The following is a 25,210-nucleotide window of genomic DNA, read 5'->3' on the forward strand; positions in this document are numbered from 1 at the left end:
ATGGTTTGATGATGGGATTGGATTTGCTTCATTTATTTTCCAATCTCCCGTGAGAAAATCCACGTTCTCTTGTAGGCCCTGTTTGGATTGGTAAAACTTTGACCGGTTCATGATTTAGAGGGAAATGATGCGGTTATGGTTAATTTAGAGGGATATATTATCATAAAGGACAATGATATCGGCACTCTCATATTTTAATAATGACACTCCGTTCTGAACTAACGTTTTTTTGCCCCGTTTAGAAGTTACTTCAAATCAAAAAGTAAAAAAACCACACCGGTAGAAAAATACCAAAAGAAATAACAAAAAAATAATAATTTAGACACACTTATTAGCTACATCCCCTTAATGTGTATTTAAATTATATTTAATAAGATGATGTGGTCTAAAGAATATCGAACGGTCAGGGAGTGTTTTGATTGACTAGATTCAGCACAGCTCTGCTCTGCCCGTCCAAGGAAGAAACGGACTCAGGATCTTGGAAATGATATTTCCGCCCCTTTTATCACCAGGGACACCCATTTGCCAGTGTACTTTGCAATCAAAGCCATTGGATTTTTCTGACATAAAGTACATTAGCCTCCTTTTTGCCATTGATACACTGACGCTGGGTGTCCCTGGTGATCAAAAGAAAAGAGGAAAAGATAGATAGATGCAAGGGCCCTCTTTATGCAAGGGCCGCGGAAGGGCCCTTCAATTTTTATATCAACATCATTTTTAAAGTTGGTTGAGAAACTGAATTTGGTTGCACTTAATGATTTAAAAAAGAATTAAATTTTTGTCTGTTTGTGCGCTCCTGCATAAAAGAGAATTGTCTAGGGACCATTGTAGAAAGGCATTTCGTGACTGATGCATGTTAGACAAAATCTGCTGAAAAGTGCTGTGTTGCATGCCCTCACATACAACAAATAGCCGTGAAATTCCTTTGTGCATTGGCCCGAGCAAATCCCTCTAAAAAGATAAAAAATGTTAGCACTTAAACAAAAAATATAGCGCAGTGACATCCCCCAAGATGCAATCCCCCATTCAAGTCCACAGCCGGTACAACACTACTCCAAACACCTCTCTCTCTCTCTCTCTCTCTCTCTCTCTCTCGCAACATGATTCACATGAACCGTTGGTGGGCCGAATAATTAATTTGTTGAAATCTTTGAACAAGATATGCCCCACCCATATTTTTCAAAATGATCTCTACAGCCCACACCATAGGATGATCCAAACCATCCAGTTGATGGGCCACAACGTAAATAGGTTGAGCCACAAAATATAATTTCTATAGGATGATCGTAGCCCTCCGATCTAAAGAGAAACTGCATATTATGGAAACCTCTATAGATTGGAGGGTTGCAATCATCCTATGTAAATGATTTTTGGGGCACAACCAATTTATATTATGGCCCATCAATTGGATGGTTTGGATCATCCTATGGTAACGAAAGTGGTGTGGGTTCATATGATGCTTGATGTATAAATATAGATTGTCAATTTTAATGAGTTGTATTCACCATGTTGGATGCTATTTTGGTTGGTATTGTAGTTTTTTGACATATTATGATTTATTTGGATGCTTCTTTGGAAGCTAAGTCTTTAATTTTTCTTAATATATTTTGTTGTTTCTTGTGTAGTGATTTAGTAGACACATTTTTTGTTGTTGTTATCTTAGCAATTATATTTCTATAGTGGGAATGTCTTAGTAATCATATATGATTTGACATTTTGGCCAAAAAAAAAAACGGAAGACTTGTTTATTGGGATGATATGAAAATTTGATTTTATTCCAATGCTACCAAACAGTAGAATCGGAATCACAATTAATTCCTTTGTCAAATTCCAATCCTAACCCAAACATAGAAAAACTGAATTTCCATTTCTTTACTGGGGGGAATTAGAATAGGATTGGAATGTGATGTCAATACTGATTCCTGATTCCAGCAATCCAAACACAGTGTATGACTTCAATTTTGCACATTGTGTCCAAATAATCAATGTTTTATTTACGTAGATTCCATTATGTTCCAATGAATCAATTCTAGTTCTAGGAATCTGGATTCAAGTTCTATCAGGTCCTAGAGAATTAATTCTAGTTCGAGAAAATCGATTTTAGTTCCAAAAAATTGACTCTAGGCCGTAGAATTGATTGTTGGGCCCCAAACAGTCCAAACTTATTCGTTAAAAAGCAAAGTCTATAAATTTATGTTACAAACTACCCCAAAAGTTCTCCAAAATTATCCTTCCATAGTTGCAACTTTGCAAGTCACTACACAAAACTGTAGAAAGAAAAAGAGGTGGCGTGCCACATGAGGACGTGATCTAGGCCGCACGCTGGAAAACCGATGGCCAGCATCTCAAAACCGCCCAAAAGCCCCTAGCTCTTTAGGGTGGGGCCCACAACCACCAACCATCAGCCTGATCGACCGTCCATCTTTGCCCAATGCTGAAAGCATCATGACCCACCATGGGTGGCTGAAATCCGTCTACACGCTGAAGACCTCCGTACGAGCCCACTACACATTTAGAAAACCCAACAACACCACTTTGCTTTCTCACATTTTTGTTTTCTTGAACTTTTTAAGTGCATTGTATTTACCATACCTTCAACACAACTCAAATCCGAAATGTATCAGATGATTTGGGATAGTCCCTAAACTCTTGATAAATCGATCAGTTTCCGTCGATCAACAATCAAGATCCAATCAAGAAAATATACAATAAATCCAATAATGAAGAAGATAAAAAAAAGGGAAATGTTATCAGCACTACTGTATTTTGATGAGGGCACTCCTCACTTTATTAGAAGTACGGTATGGCCAGTACCATAGGATGATCCAAACTGTCCATTAGATGGGCCACAGCCTCAAAAATCATGTCCATAGGTTGATCCTAACCCTCCGATCTGAACATTAGAGGGCTAATGCTAACCATCTATAGATCGGAGGGTTAGTATCAACCTATGGAAATAACTTTTTGAGGCACAAGCTATTTAGGCTGTGGCCCATCTAATGGACAGTTTGGATCATCCTGTGGTGCGGGCCATACCGTACTTCTAATAAAGTGAGGAGTGCCCTCATCAAAATACAGTAGTGCTGATAACACCTCCTAAACGACTATGGTTGTTCAATATAGGCTACCCTAATGAAAACACGTTTCCAACACACTCAAGATTAAATTATCCACCCAGGATACCCAATCCAAGGAACAGATTATCCAATGATTTCTATCCCCTTGGAGAACAGCCCCAAGAGGTTGCCACCCCATCACAGCTTAACATTTTAAACGAGAAAAACTTGTGTGTTTGAACAGCTAGGTGATCCCCACTTACTAAAACATATAGTTTAGCACATTTACACAAGCAATGATACATTCACCGTTTTGTATGTAATAATATACAGACATGACACAGCCATCTAAGGATCTGAACTTTGATAGCCAAGAGCAACAAGGAGCAAGCTTGAGATCAGTAGCAGGTAGAAAAATAAGTAATTTAAGCATCTAAAAACCAAATATGCCAGAGCTGAAGTGGCACCCAGAGTCGAAAGGTTCCTGCAACTTGATCAGAACTATGAATCTGCATTCTTTAGAGTACTTCCACACCACTAGATTGGCAATTCTCAGTTTCAGATCCATTGATATCCACCCATACTTCATTCACACGCCCGATTAAGCGGAAAGGAGAGTTATACTGAGCAATCGAGTAAGCGTACTTACCGTCAAAAGCAGTCGAGTTTGCCCATGGAGTTCTGCTCAAGCTGTCAGCAAGTCTCTCCGCTTCCTTCACAATGTTGCTGTCCCTAGCAAACCCGGGAAACTTCCTGACGGCAACGCAATGAGTTCCCCATTTGTCTGGATGCAATTTTAGCTCAGGGAGAGGAAGGGGCGGCACCGCTTGGAATTTCAAGGGAAGGTACAGACGAATAAAGTAGGCCGAGGAGTGTAGGGGACCTTCCCCCGGGACAATGCTTGTCACGACAGGAGCGGTCATTGCAATCCGAGAAGAGTTCAGGTTGGCGCCTTGAATGTACTGAAACAATCTGAAGATAATTGAAAAGATTCAATAAAGAGAGACGGGTCTATGTTCGAAAATTTGTAATTCATTTGGAAATATATCTTCTAGTTAAATGCTACTGAGAAAATGAAAAACCAGATAATTCCAACTTGGAGCACAGCTAAACCAAGTCGAGATCATCAACTAATTTTAAACACTGGTATTCAAAGATAAGGTAAGCAATATAAAGGAAACAATGAACACTTTGAAGAAAGATATGATGAATAAATATTTTAAGGTGAATTTTGAGTAAAATTTGTTCTATGCCCATTTCATGTCAAAAGAAACAGATGAAAAACTCGTGAAACATATACAAGCTCGATCATTCACTAATTGATGCTACAGCATCCAGGAAACGTTGGGCATGTGTGCAAGAGAAAGTAGGACATGGGAAGCGACTAGCGAGTAGGCAAGCTCTTACAAACTTATCACTTGTTCTTTGATAGACGATTAATTTCAAAGTTCTATTAAAAAGACAGTGATCTTTATGAGAAACCATGTGTTTTTTACTCTTAAAAATCGATTTCATAGAAAAATGCCAGCTCATTAATTTAAGAAAGAATTCACTCCAAGTTCGAAGAGGTATATTATCAAATGAACAGCCTTGAAATGATAATCTAGAAAGGACATTCTGCCCTATAATGTCAACAACGCCTAGAACAGTCTGCAAAGTTCATTTCAAAAAAAAAAAACAAAAGAGTTTGCAAATTTAAACTGGTTAAAGGCTACATAAATTTCTTGTACAAATATTTAAGAAGTCAATAGCATGTCAAGTAGCCACAAATTAAATTAAACATAGAGCAATTTGCTTATATAAAGTCAATCAATAAATATCACCTCTTCTTGAAACGCAAAAAAAACTGATATACGTGAAAAGGTAAAGCAAAGCATTAACGACATATAACTAAAACAAGTACAAGTAATTAACAAGTACAACTAAAACATCAAGAGTTCCATCTACAACCACTAATGGAATTCAAAGTAGTCTTTAAATAAGCATAGCAAATCATTCTTAAAAATATCTTTGATGTCTTCCAATTTCATCAGATTAAGGCATAAGCTTTTTAAACTCCTAAACTCTATCAACTATTTGACCAATTTTCAACACTACTCGGGTTCCAGCATAGGTGAGAGAATGTGTACCCCAACAGCCATGTCTGGCATGTCAATTTCTTTTAATTGTTGCTGTCCTTATTCCATAGCAAATAATCAAAATAAAAAATAAATTCAAACTGACAAGGTAAAGTAACCCTAATATTAACAAGAGAAAAGCATACAATTGAAGTACCATTAGGAACATACCGGGTTTCCTTAAAGTACTGATTGTGTGCACTCTTCATCAATTTTTCCTACAGCCTCAAGTATTGATGAGTAGGTAATGAGATCATATTCAAATCCATTCAATTTCATCTCTTTCATCAGCTTCGCAGCCTCCTCAAGCATACCATCACGGCTGAGAGCACCAAGAACTGTGTTGTAAGAGACAGCATCTGGTTTAATCTTAGATTTCTTCATTTTCGATAACATATCCATTGCCCATTTTGGGCCACCTGTCCTTGCCAATCCATTCAATATGATATTATGAGAATTTATATCTGGATCACAACCCTGTTCTTGCATAGTTCGGAGCAAGGACTGAGCTTCATCAATCATGCTAACTCTTACCATCCCCGACATCAGTGCATTGTAAGCATATAAATCCGGACGGCACCCAAGTTTCTTCATTTCATCAAAAAGATCTAGGGCATCACCAAGACGCCCACATTTTCCAAAGTGTTTGATCATGACGGCATACACCCGGGAACTTGAAGACCCACAATTCTCTTTTAATTCATGGAATAATTCATTCGCGGCTTCATATCGTTTTGCTTTTCCAAGAGCATTAATTAGACTGCAATAGGCAGCTGGGCAAGGAGGGAAACCCTTCTCATCCATCTCCTCAAGCAAAAGCAACGCTTTCTCGACTCGATTGGTCTTACAAAAACCATCAATCAGAATCGAGTAAGTATAAGCACTTGGAATAATCCCTTTTTCCTTCATTTTCTCAAATAAGGACGCGGCTTCGGATGCGTGAGATTTTGATTCGAAAAGAGCTTTGATCACACTATTATATGTCACCACATTTGGCATGCATTGTAGCAAGGCCATTTCCTCGAACAACTTAATGACATCACTTAACCGACCCGCCTTCCCTAAAACATTGATTAAATTGTTCATAAGCACAACATCTGGCTTGCAACCCTTGTGTTGCATATCAAGAAAGACTCCGTAAGCCTCCTCAACTCTTCCGGCTTTACCAAGACCTTTTATCAACTCGGTGTAAGTAAAAACGCTCGGAGCGCAACACTTAACTTTCATCTCATGTAACAAACTCAGTGCCTTCTCGACCTTTCCTGACTTGAAAAAAATACTCATCAAAGTGGTATAAATCTTCTCTGTGGGTTGCAATCCATTTTCCTGCATCTCCTCAAACAGTCTCACGGCTGAGTCTTCACGGCCAAGTTTGCCAAATGTGGTGATAAGTGCATTGTAAGTTATGGTGTCCGGAAAGCAGTTTCCTTCATTGCACATCTCGTTGTAAAGCTCGTGGACCTTTTCATGGTGACCCTCTTGCATTAACATAACTATCATAGAGTTGTAAGCGTTCACAGATGGCTTGCACTTTCGAGCCTTTATCTGGTAGAAAATTGAGCATGCCTTGTTAACCATCTTTGCCTTTCCAAGAAAGATAACTATCTCGGATAATTCCGAAGAGTTGATGACACAAGCACTCCGAACCATGTCTTGGATTGTTTTCCACATCTCACCAACCAGTCCGGCTTCCTCCAAACGATGGATTAGAGCCATGTAAGTGGTTGAATCATGCTCGAAATTCTTTCTCTTTCCAGCCCATCTGAAGAATTGGATTTTCACGCCAATTTCAACGTTGACCTTCATGACTTCACGAACCAGTTGATGATCCACCTTCAGCATTAGCACTTCCAAGGCCTTCTCTGCATCTGGGCCCCACTTAAATATTTTCAAAATTCTCATGAACCTTCCATCCAATGTGCGAACCGAGCGATCATTTCTCAATAGCTTGGGGTTCATGGGCAACTTTGAGAGGCTTTCTTTGAGATTTGGTACATGGAACATCTGGACAATGTCTTTTTCTGCACAATTTCACACAATTGGAACATGTAATTGTAATTCATCAAGAACTCAAATTAGAAGAAAATAGAATGCAGATCAGATTCTTAGTCTGAATTTTTACGAGATCGACAATTACAGTTTTCTCAAACAGCTACATACTACATAGCAATGTAACGATTAACAACAGGAAAAAGTGAACCTAGACATTGTTATTTCCTTCAAGTCTCAAACGATCAGGATTCATTCAGGCCCTGTCGTTTGAGATTATGATAACCGATGGTGAGCCCTCAAACCGGTTATTGGACTCAAAATTAATGTAATTTGGGTCCAATAATCGGTTTGGAGGCTTACCATCGGTTGTCATAATCTCAAACGAACAGGGCCTTAGTCTTCAAAAGTTTAAAAAATCTTGTCTCGCCTGGGTTTGGCTGTCATGGATATACTCAACAAATGCTTGAGCATCCTCGCTATTTCTGGCATGCAATGGTAAAGGGACCAAATCTAGACCTGATCTAGACTTCCACCATGAACAATCTCAAATGCTAACTTGGCCGCAGCTCAATTTACTATAGCATTATAAGCAAACTCTTCTCATATGACTAAGTCTCACCGAGACTTTAGGTCTTCGACTATGCTTTACAGTAGATTCCAAGCTTTGGTTCGCTAGCTCTGTTTGACCGTCAGCCTGAGGATGGTGGGCATTAGAATATTGTAGCTTAGTTCCCATACTCTTCCACAAATTCCTCCAAAATTGAATCATAAACTTCACATCGTTGCCTGATGTGACAGTGTTTGGAAGCACGAGTAAGATGACAAGTTCATTGAAAAACATTTGAACATGCGAAGCATCCGTCCTTCCGATTCGACAAGAAATTTACCATTTTTTGAAGAAAAAAAAATCACATATAGAATCCACTGCTTACCATTCAAAAAAAAACAAAGAGAGAGAGAGAGAGAAAAGAGAAAGGAAGAAAGAATCCACTGCTTGTTGAGTTCTATCCAAACCCAACCAAGGTTTTAAATTTTGATTTCGGTTTTGGTCGCCGCGCAAGGAAACGTTTCGGTTTTGGTTGGAAATTTTGGTAAAAAATCTATAAAATCATAAAAACACATACAAATGATAGAATTTAAAGATAAAACTTCAGGAAATGCTAGAATAAGTATAAATATACACTAAGAAATCATCACATAAGCAAAACAACAATCCGCGATCATTTCAAAAACATTGAACACCAACTGACATGCACTATCACACATCTCTCGTAATTTCGTACATATCAAATTTTACATGTAATTCGTACATATATTTATACATAATACATGCACCACATTCCTCATGCAATTCATATAAATATAAATACACAATACAAAGTGATAATGTATACCGCTATTACACTTACAATTTTGGTTTATGCATTTCGGTTGTTTCGGTTTCGACTTTGGTGGGTATGGAAACGGTGGAAATTTAAAACCATGAACCCAACACAAAGTCCATACTTAGATATTCCATGGATCGTATGGGTCAGAGAGGGGTATAAAGGCGGTATTTTGGGAGTGGCCTTTAGAAGCTTGATAGACAATACACTGATCTACATAGCGTGCAACGACTCTTCGCATATGTGACCAATAATATTTTTTTCCTCAATTAGTGTCGGAGTTTTATCATTAGTGTCGAAGTTTTATCATGACTAAAACATCCTCTGAAACCTTCACCATGAAGTTCACAAATGATCTCAACTCAAATTGAGCAATCAGTACGCACAACTTAGCACCGCGAAAGAGATACCCATTTTGATGTAGAAATTTCCTTTTTGGATCATCTCCCCATACGTATTGTTGATAAATGTAATCGATGAGGCCGTCTTTGTAGATAACTTCTATGAAGTCGAGCCCTACCACTTAAACCATCGTTTCTATGCTTTTGCTTGAAATAGTTACTAAAATACTTGACGAACAAAAAAATATTTGACGAATAAGCAAACTTACAGGCGACCAATATGCTTGCCAGCACAGTCCAAATATAATAAGTCATCTAAAACAAGAAATCATTTCTTTTAGTTAAAGTAAATAAAGAAAAAAATCATTCAAAATGGAAGTAAGCACAGATACAAGTTCAAAACATTGTGCGCCGCTCTATTTCTACGACAAGGAGAATCCATATCACTCGAATGAAGCTGATACAATCAATATGACTGATACGTATCACTGATATGGGCGTTAGTGCGTTACAAATCATTACGGCCTTCGGCTAGTATATTGACTAATAGTAAATTTTGAACCATGGTGTAGCTAGACAACTTGGTGACCATTAACATCAATTTTTTGTCTATAGTCATCTCCTTGCATTCAGTGAATCGATGAATTCTTTGGTGTGCATGTGCCCATCTAATTCGAGTATCTCCATACTTATTCCAAAGTCACGATAGCATTCTAATTGCGGAGTGAGTCGGTGATGCTGTGCCAACATGGCAGCCAAGTCATGCCTAGGTGGTTTTGGTGGAGTTCCAAGGTGCATTCCCACAATAATGTTGATGGCCCGTTTTGAACCTGATTTTTGGGCTTCTAAATGGCAGAATCATGAAAAGTAATAAACTACAAAGTTGTAGGTCTCTTTGAGATCTTTCCAACAAGTATTTGTGCTCGGAAATTGGTCAAGTGGTTAGAAAGTTATGGCAGTTTTAGTGGACTGTGTCTGTAGGTGCCCAAAACAGTCAAAGTTAGTGAGTTCCAATGCAATTAATGTTATGTTAGTCCCTAAGCTAGCTAGTGGAGAAGCTTGAACAAATTTACTTTGGTTTTCTTTTATTTAAAGAGTAAGAAACCATCTTTAGAGGGGATTTTGGATGTTGATTAACTTGTGTAATTGATGGAATATCAATTGGGTTGAGCTTTGCTCCCATTTTCTTCTTCTTCTCTAAGTTGTGTTCTTGATTTCTATATTTTCTTCTTCTTCCCTCTTAAGTACCCGCATTAGTCGGTCATCACCAAATCATCCATTGTCGTCTTGTCGACAAAATAGATAATCAGAGCCCCACAAAAAGTTGAGGTGTGTGCTGACTATTAATCTCAATTCTCAATGATGCAATCCTCACCTAGGACACTCATTCTCGTGCATCCTCCAAAAGTTGATTCCAAAGTCATTGCTAGCTGACCTAGTTGTAGCACTATTTGTAAAGTCTCGTCAATATGATCAATCTGTTTTTCTATGGCAGCCTTCTTGGGAGCTATCGAGTCCATGATTTCCACAAGAAAACCTACTCTGGTAGTAATATGGTTGATAATTAAATTACAGCCACTGACTTGTTATTGACCCCAAAAAATTCCTGAATTATAATTATTTTCAGATCAAGTTATGTCCCTAAGGGCATGCTTGGCTACAATGAATTTTTTTCCTGGAATATTAGCTTGCCCAATGGTGAGGGACAGCGGGTGGGTGGGTGGGTGGGGGGGATGGGGAAAGATACGAGAGGGACTGAGAGAGGTAAGGACAAGAAAAGCCTGAAAAGTCGGGAAACAAAAAACTTCACTCAAAACACAAATGGCTTTTTCCTATTTTTTAGCCACTTCTCACCCTCAATTCATTCGCGCCCTCTAAAATCTCTCCTTCTCCCATCCACCCTACGCCTCTCATCATTTGGAGAAACAAATTTATCAGGAAAAAAATTTCAGGCTGCCAGTCATGGCCTAAAAGTTCATAAATACCAGAAATTTATAATGCAGGCCTTCCCGTAGATTTTGATTCAACAACACTAGCACTTGATCTATCGATTGAGATGTAGATATGAAGAGCCTCCTCTAAAATAAGGGCTTGAACAATAAATGACAAGGCCTTTAAAATTTTAGAACACAGAGAACTACTGTTGACAAGACAAAGACTACAATGGATGACAATCCTATAACAGGGAGTCAAATGCAAAAGCTCAAAACACTACAAGCAGCTAAATAGCACTATTTGTAAAAGGGTAGATTCAAAGACCATAGTTACCAGAAACTTCCTAGTAGGATGGGAAGCTCGCTTCCCCAGAATTCGCTTCGGAAGCTAAGTACTCTCTTCCCATATTTAAGGGAAGCACACTTCCCATACGGTTCCCACATGTTTCCTCTTAATTAAGAGCACGCTTCCTATTTAGGTGACTATTTCTTCCTAAAAGAATATTTTTTCGTTTTGATAAAATGTTGAAGGGACATATTTTTAAAAAAAAATGCATTTAAAGTTTGAAAATTGATCTCAAGTTTCAAATAAAAATTATGCGGATCTTTTTGTAAAAACTTGACATTCAATATACATGAATAAAACATGTGAAACTGTAAATTCTTACAACTTGCAATTCTAATATGTCACGAAGTCTTCTTTTCTACTTGTAATCATTACCCTATATTAATCATTTATCCCTAACCTACTACAATCATACTCTTTATATGTTCTTGTTTGTTCCAATGAAGCTTTTTACATGCTTTATGTTGACAATCAATGGTGCGTCGCACACATTTTCTCTTTACTTCTTTACTTTATTTACAGCATTTCGCTTCTCGCATTTTCTCTTTTTTAAACCCCTTGCTTCCCGCATCGCTTCTCGAACTCGCTTCCCACTCTGGCAATTATGATTCAAACACCGTACGCACTAAAAGAACTCAATCCCCCAAGTATATCTCAATCTTGGGAGATTCAGAACATTGTGAGTGGCCAAAGAACTCAAAGCCAAAAAAGAAGAGTATATACTTGAGTTGAATGTTAGATTGAAATTATTGAATAATGTATAAGGGTAGTTTAGGCATTACTTCTATTGCAGAGGGTATTACAGTCATTGTATCATGTTGCCCTATCTTGGGCCTATATATACATCATTTACATAAGGAGCTCCCTTAGTGGAGAATCTCCATTTCTCTACTCCTCTTCATCTTCTTCTTTAACCTAATCCCCATTTCTAACATGGTATCAGAGCTTTAGGTCTGATCCTCACAAAAAAGGAAGAAGAAAGAAGAAGAGCCATCACAAGCCCATTCTCTTTGGCCCTGTTTGGTTGCAAAAAACATGGAAGACGGCTCGGCATTTCCCGGAATATGAAATGCGAGATGTTGTTTGGTTGCAAAATTTGAGCTCAAATTCCATTTGACTCCAAGCCATGGAGGGGACATCATTATTAGCTTTTTTCCTAGGTGGCGCCTACATGGCGGACTTGTCCCCTCTACTAATCTTCCAATGGAGAAACTCCATTTTGGTAGATTTTAGAAGGGAGAAGAGTAGAATATGTCTTGTCTTGTCTAATCATTACATTTTTCTCTCTTTCTCTCTCTTCTTTTTCTCTTTCTTCTACTACTTATTTTGGTAATGACACCCCTACTTTTCCACATGGTTTGAGGTCCAACCAAACACATTACCACTTTTCCCCTATTATTCTCTAGACAAGTCTACACATCTCCCATCCTTGTCACCTCCTTGTTGACTACTACTACTAAAATCCCAGCGAACCAAACAGGGCCTCTATGTTTCTCACAATCCCTCTCTCGGTATTTTCTCTCATGTTGGGTGTTTACGGCAAAGCCACAACCCTTTTGTTTACAACATCTTTTTTTCTCTCCTTTGGCGCATTTGCGCTAGAAAATCTCTCCACACAAATTCCTCAAATCTCTCTCCCTATTTTTTCTGTCCCAAAATACCTAAAATCTCACATCCGTTTCTCTTTTTTGGCCGTAAACATTTCTCTCAATGCATTTGCGCAAAGCCCAATTTGGGTTTCTTTTTGTCGCACGCAACCTCTCTCTCTCTCTCTCTCTCTCTCTCTCTCTCTCTCTCTCTCTCTCTCTCTCTCTCCGCATGGATGTCTCCCTATTTGCGCAAATCCTTTTCTCCCTTTCCTCTTTGTCGTAATCCCAAAAACACAAAACAAAAACAAACAAAAAAAAAAACACAAAAATCTCAGATTCTCCATTCTCTTTGCCGTGACATCCCAAACCTCAACTTTAAATCCCTTATTTTCTCTTTTCTATATTTGTTTTGGGATTTAGATCTACTCCCCAAAATCCTTTTTCCATTCCCAAAACTCCACCCTAATCCCTTATTTTATCTTTTCTATTTTTATTTTTATTTTTTGGCTTCTATGGCCTTGGGCTTCGTTTAGATCTACTCCCCAAAATACTTTTCCATTCCCAAAACTCGACCCCAAATCCTTTATTTTCTCATTTCTTCTATGGCTTTTCTCTTGATCTCCAAGGTGCACCCCAAGTGTTGATGAAATGTCCAAGAGGGATTTGGTGCCTTAAAAGTCTTCTTTTCTTTGCAAGTTGAAGGTATTCGGCCTTCAACTTGAGAGGGAGTGTTGTCTAGTGTTGTCTTGATGTTGTTGCCTTGGTGATGTCGTCTCCGGACTCACGTAGCCTCGCCCGAGGGGAGTGTTGGTGGTTGGTTGGTGCTGTTCTTCCTCGTATGTCTTGTCGTCTTCACTAGTTGATGTTGTTAATGTTGTTCACCCTTCTATGGCTTGTTTCTTCCTCTCATTGTCGGTCCTGTGTATGGTGAGTTACTTCTTCGCATTGTTAGTTCTTCGAATTATTCATTGTTTCTTCTTCACATTCTTGGAGTTGTTCTTGGCATAGTTTTATGCAGTCATCGTGGTTTGAGTTGCAATCCACTTTTCATTATCAGGCTATATGCTTGGTCTTTAGCATGGCTATCGGCCTTATCTCTTTAGGCGATGTGATGTCGTCAACCTTTGCCTACAAACGATGGTGTCCCCCATCGTTGGTTGGTTATCTTCAGGCGACGGTGACCCTCGTCGGCCTTGTCTCCAGACGATGGTGCCCCCATCGTTGTTGGTTGGTTATCTCCAGGCGACGGTGTTTCCCATCGAATTTGTCTCCAGAAGATGGTCTCCCCATCGTTGCTTTGTTATCTTCAGGCGACGGTGTCCCCCCGTCAACATTGTCTCTAGAAGATGGTGTCCGCCATCGTTGGTAGGCTATCTCCTGGCGACGTGCTGTTGTCAACCTTGTATCTCCAGACGACGATACTCCAGTCGTTGGTTGGTTCTAATCACCTTTCCGGCAGTTGTTCTTCTTCTATTTGCGTTGTGCTGCTCAGTTGATGTCTCTGCTCGTGGTACTTCGTCGTTACTTGTGTGAAAGGCTTTGGTGTGCTTATTTTGCTTGTGCTTTAGAGAGCCTTCAACAAGATAGATTCACAAAATATAATTGAGCACTTATCATTTGCATGTTCTTCTCTAAAGTTTCTAAGCAAGGAATTTTACCATGGAACCTCACAGACATTTCAACAAGCACTTGGAGTACACGCCATTGGAATGACAAGAAACAATACCGATATAGGGGGCTGATGATCGTGGATACCAAATATGCCTGTTGTTAATCAACAATTCATCCAAAGCATACAAATTGAAAGCAAGCATGAGCTTTTCAATTTGTATTTTCTGTTAATGCTCATACAGATAAGGACATGGTGAAACTTCCACTTCTCCAAATTGGCTTCATCGTTCCAGAAATTTTAATGCTCATGTGAATAACAGCAAGAGAGGATATCCTAAACGTATTATGCAAAGGGAAACTCACGAGATTTTGGAGGACTATTGCAGCTCTTGTCGAATGCCCTAAAACGCTTTCAAGCGGACATCAATGTTGCCCTCTTTGATTCGCCTGATGCTTTGAAATGAGACAGATTTTGGCAAGGGGATGCCAAAATTCGAAACATTAAGGGGCCGTTGGATACGCGGATTTTAGAATCCAAGTATTTAGTTTGAAAACAGTGTAAAAGAGGGTTAGAGACAAGAGAAGAAGCAGACCAACTGTCGTTTTTTACTCATTTTTTACTTCTCTCCCTTCTTCCCATCAGCAAGAGAGTAGCAGATCCTCCCATATTTCCAGGTTTTAGAAATCTTAGGACACATGAGAGATTTTTAAAGCCTGATTTTCTTGCTTAAAATCCAAGAAACGTTGCCACGACAGCACACAGCAGCTTGATCCTGAACCCTCTTTTACACTGTTTTCAAACTAAAAACCTGGATTCTAAAATCCGCGTATCCAAACGGCCCCTAAATGATTTCAAAACCTTGTAATCTACAAGGGTAAAAACAGGAACTAGGAAGAAAAGCTTGAATCACGAGCTTGTAACTTCCTTGTTCAATTGAACATAACAAAAAGGGGGTAGAAACCCTAAGTCTCAAATAGAAATCATCCAAAGCTCCTTACAAAATGAATATGAGGGTTTATATAGGCCATTACCCAAGGTTTAAAACCTTAAATTACACTTACTAAATGAGTGACTAAAATGCCCAAAAGACTAAAACTAGTTAAACTACCCCTAGCTATTAAAACAACTAAAGACTACTTTAATGAGCTTTTTTATTGAGCTTTTTTTTTAAGGCCGATGTAAAATTTGTTGAAGGGGATGCCCTACATCAGAGTTTCATAGTATATACACTCTAGCTTGAGGGGGAGTGTTGAATAATGTGTAAGGGTAGTTTAGGCATTACTTGTATTGTAGAGGGTATTATAGTCATTGTATCATATTGCCCTATCTTGGGCCTATATATACATCATTTACATGAGGAGCTCCCTTAGTGGAGAGTGGAGACTCTCCATCTCTCTACTCTTCTTCTTCCTCTTTGACCTAATCCCCATTTCTAAGAGAAATTAAATCTACATGCATCTTCATATCAGAACCACGTGAAAAAAGAACATAATAAGTAGTAGTAGTAGTAGTAGTAGCAGCAGCAGCAATCTATAGAAGAACTCGGCATAAGTCGATAAACTAGGTGCTCAAAATAGCAATCCAATATTGACAACAAGACTATCCAGAAAAAATCCCCTAGAGATTCACATAGCCCTTGTATAGAACAACCCAATAAGAAGGAAATCTAAAACCCATACTATCCCCTCAACTTCGATTCCCAACACAATTTCCTAAAGCACTGAAGCGGGATTTGCCTTCCACATAGGAAACCTTTAAAATTCAACCTTAAAACTTAGAAAATTCAAGGGAAATGCCCAAAAACACTTCAATCAAATAAGGCATGTGTGGGGGTGCAAGGGTCCTCCATATCTTAGCTGAAATCTTTTTCAATGTCTCCTTCGCTAACATTAAATTGAAGAAGATTTGACCAAAAACCCGCCTTTTGTATCTGACTCAGATCCTTTGGTTCCTTTCCACATGAGAAACAACCCACTCCCACACTACCTTCTCCCCCACTCATAACATTTTGAAATCCTCGCCTCTTTATCCAATGTAACTGAAAGAGGCTCAAGAACGCATAGCACAAAGTAACATTTTCTAAACACACGTCTATCCAGAATCTAATATCCTCTTCCCACCTACCCTGAACCTTAAAAAATCATCTTTGGCCTCACATATACACCATTGCCCACCTGAGCTTCTCCCTAAGCATCGCCTCCCTCCCTATATTTTCCCACAATGACTTTCCTCTATATCATCTCCTTTTTCTCCCCAAACCTCTCTCCGTGGTGAGGATTGCCACCAAGGAAATCTAAAACCCATAAAATCCACTCAACTTCGATTCCCAACACAATTTCCTAAAACACTAAAGCGGGATTTGCCTTCCACATAGGAAACCTTTAAAATTCATCCTAAAAACTTAGAAAATTCAAGGAAAATGCCCAAAAACTGTAAGCCCAATGGTTCCCATGGGTTAATCATTCACCTTACCTTCTTGTTTTGATGTTAGCAAACTAAATTGATTAGCATTTATGGACTAACGTGTTGCTTTGAGGTGTTGTGGTGTACACAGGAATTTCATGTCATAATCGCCATCTCTTCACAACACATGGCTTGTGGATTAAGGATCAAAGGAACCAAGAGCTCGCACCTACATTGGAGACGTCCTCATTTGAAGATGTTCAAATCAAGAAGCCCATCATGAAGATTCCCCAAGTTCCCAACAAAGTGTCAAGAAGAAGCTTGGAGATGAACATGCCATGGTGACACCTCATGTACCTCAACATGCATTGAAGATTGAAGGACAAGTCACAAGAGCAAAGACAAGATCAAGATGTTCACCCAAGCCAAAGAAGTCCAAGAAAGTGCAAAGGAGCAAAAACATTCCAAGAAGACTCAAGGTTCTTATTTTTAGAATGTATTTGGACTCATCTTGATTTTATGTTTAAATGCACTTTCAAAAGGTTTTCAAATGTTTTTATACTCAACATTTTACATCTTTAAAAACCATCAACACACCCAAAAATGTGTTTGAAAACCTTAGACTTTAGCCCAAAGACCATGGCCCAAAAGCCCCTGAAGTTTTAAAGTTAAAATGGATTTTTTACCAGGGGCGGTCAACCGGGTTAGGCCGGGCGACCGCGGGATAGCATCTCGAAATCCAGGGCATCCTGAATTTGATCGGGCCGGTCGATCGGGCTGAGCCGGGCGACCGTGGAAGTGTTCCTGGAAAGTCAGGAACAATCAGTCATGGTTTGGGCGGGCGACCGCTGTGGGTCGGGGACCGAGATAGGTTTTTTAGCCAAATTTTCTGAGCAAACAGTTAGCCCTCGCTGGGCGACCGCCATGGGCCGGTCGACCTCGACGATAAGAAATTTGAAAATATAATAAGGCGCCCGATAGGGGCGGGCGACCGCTGTGGCTCTGCCCATGAAGAAAGGTGAAGACATGGGTCTCCTCTTCGGCCAGTGAAGAAAGGTGAATCATGTAAGAGGGAGTGTCCTTCTCAAGGCTTCGTGTGAAAAGGGTTTGTTCCCTTTAAAAATGGAGGAGTCGGGTGTACGGCTTCATCATTTTTAGTGGAGATCCCAAGGAGGTAAACTTGGAAGAGTGGAGTAGGACTTGTGATTGATCGAACCACTATAAATCTTGTGCCTTGTGAATGGTTGCTCTTCTCTCTCTCTCTCTTGCAAATGTGGTGATTGGTAATCTCTAACCCTAACTTGTTTATGCTTTTAATGGAACAAGGGTTAGTAAATGCACTTGATTTAAATATATAAACCCTAATTGCATTATAATATATATTTGAACAGGGGTTAGTAAATGTACATGATTATAATGTCTAAACCTTAGCCTTGATCATTATACTTATTTGAACAAGGGTTAGACTAATTAGTACTTAATTAAATAGATTAATTTTTAATCTTCCCCTAATTAAGCCTAAAATTTCTAATTGATCAATTCACCCCCCTTCTTGGGTTGTCACACCTGTATTTCATTTGGTATCAAAGCTTAGGCTCTTAAACAGATTTTTAATTTTAAAAATTTACAAGAGAAAAGATCTGTGACAATCCCTATGGATTTTTAGAAAGGCCGATCCACCCTAATTCCACCATTCTTTGATGGAACAAATTACGGAGCTTGGAAAGCACAAATGCAAGCCTATCTCAAATCCATAGATAATGACATTTTAGATGCCATTAAAGAGGGAATTTATTTTTCAAGGAAATGCACTGAAGGTGATATAAAATTGTTTTCCTTGAACTCAAAGGCATGATCTCACTGTGTTGTGGTTTAACTGCTAACATTTTTTACAAAATTTCAAATTGCATCAATGCAAAAGATATTTGGACTTCATTAAAAAATATTTTTGAGAAAAATGTTTTTCTCTTCTCAAATGATGAAATTCTTAGACAAAAAGAGACTTTACACAAATCTTTTGCAAATGAAGTTTCTTTAAAACATTTAATTCATGATTTGGAAATTCAAATTGAAAATTTGAAATTGCAAATAAATGAAAGTTTGAAAAGAAATAAAAAATTAAGTCAATTGAGCATATTTTTTATAAATAAAAATGTCGACTTGAGAAAGAAATTATAAGCCTTGAAATTACAAACATTGAACTTGTTGAAAAATATAAATATGTTTGTGAAAATGAAGAACAAATGAATGAAGAACTCTCTAATAAGAATCAAAAACTTCAAGAAGAAAAATATACACACTTCTAAGTCTTGTGATTCTAATTGCTCCTCATCTACCAATCATAATTATTGTGGTAGATTCGGGCATCACAATTCTGAGTATAAGCTTGGAATTGTGAAATCTAACAAGTTTGTTTGGATAAGAAAAGGTACACTCCCACAAACAAACTTGGATGGAACCAAAGGGATTTAGGTTCCAAAAGAATCCCTCTAATGTAATTAGTGAATGAGTTAGTTTAGGGGTTATGCTAAATTGTTTTATCATTCACATTCATGCTAGATACTATAATTTATTGAATACTCTTTGTATCTAGTTTTTATGAGCATAGATACTCATCATTGTACATGTTCTTAATAGTCTGTATCTTTGCTCATTGTGCTTAAATGATCACATTTTTTTGTGCTTTATTGAATATCTTTCTTGATTAAGCCTAAGTGCAAATCACATCACTTGTGCACTTAGCATCCACAAGAGAATCCACAATAGAAAATTCAAATGTGAAAACCATATGTGTGCTTCGATGAAAATTAACCATCATTTTTGCTCTTGAGTTCAAATTGATCTTTCAAGTTCATTCATATCATTGTTGAATTCTTTGTAGGACAATTTTGGCATTTGTTAGATCTTGTATATTCAACTTAGGAAGAATATCATTTCTAGGAAAATTGAGTGTTAAAAGTCTTGTCTAAGGAAATCCACTCAAATCCTTTCTTAGACATCTCATTTGCCTAAGTGAATAAGCATGTTTATTACTATGCACCTAGTTGTCCTTCTAACCCACTCTTATGTGCTTAATGATTATCATTAAATGCATAAGAAATCTTGATGGGTTAAATTGATGTATTCCAAAAAGCTTAAAATGAATATTCTCTCATGACTAAGATAAAACTATCTATTCATAGTAGTTCATTTTGGAATGCGTGTGTCCAAGGTGTTCATCACTTGACATTCTCTAGAAGTCCTTGGATTATTCTCTACTGTAGAGAATTGAAAATGTGTCTAGATTCAATTTATGAACTCAGTTGAGTAAAATTGAAAATGTGTTAGGAATCTAGTACCATTGTTGGGCAGTTTCTCATTGTTATGGTTATCATGTAAAACATTGTGATGGGAACACTTGTTTCCCACATCTTGGTTTTCCATGGGCCTTTTGCACTCTGTGCTTAAAAGCCCTATCTTATATATAGTGGTTTGTGGATGTAGGCATAGATGTTTGGACCATGATTCTTGAGTCCAAACGTAGTAGACTATCCATGAGTACTCTCATTACATTAGCCATGGATGTCACTCTTAGACATGGGATTCTATTGATCCCTCTTATAATGTCTAAGTCCTATAGATTTAAGCTTAATTGTTAATCTATATAATCTATAGTCATTTCCCCTTGTATGCTATTAGGTAAATGGTGAAGATGGTAAACTTCAATTTAAAAATCACTCAATTGGTACTCTTAGTCCTCTTACCTAGTAAGATGGAGAATGTACACTCACCTTTAATTAAAACACTAATTTATTTGGCTTTTAGCCAACATCTTAACCATGATAAGCCATATGTGTTTTGTATGTTATACTTATATATTATTTGCACATATTTAGGGAGAGCATGGTTTGCTAGGTTGTTGTCATCTCTTTTGGTATCATATGACTACCTATAGCAAATCATGCATTAATGGCCCAATGGTGGTTTGAAAGTCATTCACCTTTAAATCCCTTGGTGTCCCTTAGGTTGGATAGCCCTTTGGATTCATACATTGTATGAGTCACTTTCAAAGGGAGAGATTAACATGCTCAATGTCTGTCCATGCATCTTATCATATGATGTTTGATGTGCATCACATATGATAAGTACACTCATGTGGAGCCACATTGCTCCATATGTGTTGTATTTGGGTCTTGTCTTATTCTTTAAATTTGAGATCATCTCTCATCTTTTGACAAGTTCCCTTGGCCTAAAGCCTTTGGGCTATATCCTTTTTTGGCCGTATACTTATCTTGGATAGACTTATATGTTTCTATCTCTAGTAATGATAAGTATCCTGTTCTAGAGTTTGAAAAACCTCTAGAACTCTCCTTAATAGAATAGTGATTGAGATCATCCTATCTCCTATGAAGTAATCTCTTATCATGTGCTCTTAAAGATAAGAACATCTTTAATCATGATAAGATCCAATGGATGTGCTTTTACATTCATATCTAAGCCATTGAATATTGTCAGGCCTTACATTATAAGAATTATCTAAGGCCAATGACAATTTCTTGGAAGAGAGATGATTTAAAAATATTTGAGTTTGTCATGTCCCATCATCTCTTCCAAAATTCTAGCTTCGGAGGACTCCACTCAAATCATATGTCCTTCGCGGCTTGTCTATGGTACTTGTCTCATTCCATCATGCCAGATGTAATAAGATGGTAGATGTACTCAATTTTCCTCTGTCCAACTCTACATTCTTCCATAGTGAAGGATGAACAGAGACTAAGGAAATTGAAGATTCATGTCTAAAGGCTGGCATGTGCACTTCATGCTCATCCTCTCAATGATGACCCTTTGATGAATGAGAAGATTTAAAACAAGTACCCAATCTCTCAAATCCGGGAAGAAATTTTAAAAATGCTACCCTTACATGGAAGAAAGGGTTAAGCATTGATCTAAGCTCTTCTAAACAATTATCAGTAAAAAAGTTCCGAATAGATTCCTTTGAGAGATTTCCAAATACCACTCTCGGCATTTCAAGATATATTAATTGAAATGTGGTATTATTCTTCCATCTTGAGTTCATGTATATGAAGCTTTATAGTTCTTATCTATACATATATACATGTTCTTTGGTTGCCATGGATATGGTATATACTAATCTATTTTTGTATCCATGTGCATTTTTATATCAGACCATATTCATTTCATTTGGTATATCTTTCGTCTGATATTCCTACATTCACATTTTAAATGAAAAATTCTTTTGAATTGATCAATAATTAATGGTTAAGGTGATTTCAAATTAAGGGCCTATGTGCTTGCAATTCAAATTTATATTTGGATGCACATAGTCAGGGGGAGTTTTAAAACTCTAGGGAAAGCAACTTATGCTTCAAAAGTTATTTTATAATTCTGCGCATGTTCATGCTCAGGAAGAGACTTGTCTGCCCTATGACAAGAAAACCCCCATTCAAAGCAACTTGTGAACCCAAATGGTCATGTCATCAATCTGAGCATATTCTTGCTCAGGTAGAGACTCATCTAGTTGCAAATGAAACCCAAGTGTTTAATCACTCACCTTTTCAACCATTCTTCCTTGTCATGCCCTAACATAGGTTTCACCTAGGGCCTCTGACAAATACATAGGGGGAGAGCTAAATGGTTTCATATTCATGTTTATAAAGATCATTGTGATATGCTCACAAGATCTATTGCCCCCATATTTGTGCTTAACTAGAAAACTTTATAACAAAATAAAAAAAGGGGAGGCGTATCATGCATTTTACTTTGTTTTTCTATTTTGATAAGCATTCTATGAGCATAAATGTTATATCATATACCATATATATAGCTTATATAAGCTATCATTCAACATGACACCCCACTTGCACTTTCACTTGCATATCCCTACCTTTTTGTTGTTGCCAAAATGGGGAGAGTTTTTAGGAATTGATTAGGTAGTCCAATTTTATATGCACCACATGCTTTACATTATCATTTTGTACTTGTGCATATAGTGAGGGGGAGCATTGCTTCATTGTTTGTAGTACTTAAATGCTTATTCATATATTTGTTTAATATCTCCGGCCTCCCTAATCAATTTGTTTGCCATCATCAAAAAGCGGGAGAATGTAAGCCCAATGGTTCCCATTGGTTAATCATTCACCTTACCTTCTTGTTTTGATGCTAGCAAACTAAATTGATTAGCATTTATGGACTAATGTGTTGCTTTGAGGTGTTGTGGTGTACACAGGAATTTCATGTCATAATCGCCATCTCTTCACAACACATGGCTTGTGGATCAAGGATCAAAGGAATCAAGAGCTTGCACCTACATTGGAGACGTCCTCATTTGAAGATGTTCAAATCAAGAAGCTCATCATTAAGATTCCACAAGTTCCCAACAAAGTGTCAAGAAGAAGCTTGGAGATGAACATGACATGGTGACACCTCATGTACCTCAACATGCATTGAAGATTGGACGACAAGTCACAAGAGCTAAGACAAGGTCAAGATAATCACCCAAGCCAAAGAAGTCCAAGAAAGTGCAAAGGAGCCAAGACATTCCAAAAAAACTCAAGGTTCTTATTTTTAGAATGTATTTGGATTCCTCTTGATTTTATGTTTAAATGTACTTACAAAAGGTTTTCAAATGGTTTTTATACATAACATTTTACATCTGTGAAAACCATCAACACACCCAAAAATGTGTTTGAAAACCTTGGACTTTAGCCCAAAGACCATGGCCCAAAAGCCCCTGAAGTTTTAAAGTTAAAATAGAATTTTTACCAGGGCCAGTCGACCAGGCTAGGCCGGGCGGCCGCGGGATAGCATCTGGAAATCCAGGGCATCCTGAATTTTATCGGGCCAGTCGACCGAGCTGAGCCAGGCGACCGCGGAAGTGTTCTTGGAAAGTCAGGAACAATCCGTCATGATTTGGGCGGGCGACCGCCGTGGATCGGTCGACCGAGATAGGTTTTTGAGCCGAATTTTCTGAGCAAACAGTTAGCCCTCGTCGGGCGACCGCCATAGCCGGTCGACCGCGACAGCCATAGCCGGTCGACTGCGACAGTAAGAAATTTGAAAATATAATAGGGCGCCCGATAGGGGCGGGCGACCGCTGTGGCTAGGTCGACCGCCGCAGTCGAGCAAACTAGCCGTTGGGGCGTTTTCTGCTTGACTTTTTCAAGCCGATTATTTACAGCTTTACTCCAATCGATGATATTTTCAAATACACTATATATACATGATTAAAACCTATCTCTACAAGCTTTTGAACATTTGAGAAAGATCAAATCTCATTTCTCTTTGAGCTTCAACGTTTTATTTCAAAAGCTAAAAACCACTTTGATCTTCCATTTCTACATCTTATCAAGAGGCACTCCATAGGGCTTTACATTTGTATTTTCTTGGAGTAATTGTGAGCATACAAAGTTGTAATCTGCCTATTAAGAGGCATTGAGTGGTTTTCATTTTATTTGTTCTTCAAATGAGGGTCTTCTCTTCGGCCAGTTAAGAATTGTGAAGACGGGGGTCTCCTCTTCGACCCATGAAGAAAGGTGAAGACAAGGGTCTCCTCTTCGGCCAGTGAATAAAGGTGAAGACGAGGGTCTCCGATCCGGCCCGTGAAGAAAGGTGAATCATGTAAGAGGGAGTGTCCCTCTCAAGGCTTCGTGCGAAAAGGGTTTGTTCCCTTTGGAGATGGTGAAGTCGGGTCTAAGGCTTCATCATTTTTAGTGGAGATCCTAAGGAGGTAAACTTGGAAGAGTGGAGTAGGACTTGTGATTGACTGAACCACTATAAATCTTGTGCCTTGTGGATGCTTGCTCTTCTCTCTCTCTCTCTTGGACATGTGGTGATTGGTAATCTCTAACCCTAACTTGTTTATGCTTTTAATGGAACAAGGGTTAGTAAATGCACTTGATTTAAATATATAAACCTTAATTGCATTATGATATATATTTGAACAAGGGTTAGTAAATGTGCATGATTAGAATGTCTAAACCCTAGCCTTGATCATTATGCTTATTTGAACAAGGGTTAAACTAATTAGTGCTTAATTAAATTGATTAATTTTTAATCTTCCCCTAATTAAACCTAAAATTTCTAATTGACCAATTCACCCCCCCTCTTGGGTTGTCACACCTATATTTCAAAAACACTTCAATCAAATAAGGCATGTGTGGGGCCGCAAGGGTCCTCCATATCCTAGCTGAAATCTTTTTCAATGTCTCCTTCACTAACATTGAAGAAGATTTGACCAAAAACCCGCCTTTTGTATCTGACTCAGATCCTCTGGTTCCTTTCCACATGAGAAACATAGACCACCTCAAGAACGCCAAAAAGGTTAAGAAGATACAAGGATTCATCATCCACAAAATTTCTAATCAACAACCCACTCCCACACTACCTTCTCCCCTACTCATAACTTTTGAAATCCTCGCTTCTTTATCCAATGTAAC

General features: G+C 38.2%; 2 protein-coding genes across 3 annotated transcripts in view; both read right to left on the bottom strand.

Annotated features, from left to right (window-relative positions):
- Positions 1–3,315: 3,315 nt before the first annotated feature.
- LOC143854007 (pentatricopeptide repeat-containing protein At3g16010-like) overlaps positions 3,316–25,210 on the bottom strand; it is a 30,701-nt gene continuing 8,806 nt past the window's right edge. For both annotated transcript variants that reach the window (XM_077363709.1, XM_077363718.1), the window contains 2 exons: positions 5,345–7,194; positions 3,316–4,028 (listed from right to left, as the gene is read on the bottom strand). In XM_077363709.1, the coding sequence (XP_077219824.1) occupies positions 5,354–7,194 (1,841 nt within the window). In that variant the 3' untranslated portion in view covers positions 3,316–4,028; positions 5,345–5,353. The remainder of the gene's footprint in view (positions 4,029–5,344; positions 7,195–25,210) is intronic.
- Positions 3,575–3,979, bottom strand: LOC143868135 (uncharacterized). Its single transcript, XM_077376164.1, has one exon. The coding sequence runs from the start codon at positions 3,977–3,979 to the stop codon at positions 3,575–3,577; it is 405 nt and encodes a 134-aa protein (XP_077232279.1).

The sequence above is a fragment of the Tasmannia lanceolata genome, unplaced genomic scaffold, assembly GCF_043159265.1.
Source record: "Tasmannia lanceolata isolate RefF3 unplaced genomic scaffold, GAP_Taslan_0.1 ptg000003l, whole genome shotgun sequence".
Lineage (NCBI taxonomy): Eukaryota > Viridiplantae > Streptophyta > Magnoliopsida > Canellales > Winteraceae > Tasmannia > Tasmannia lanceolata.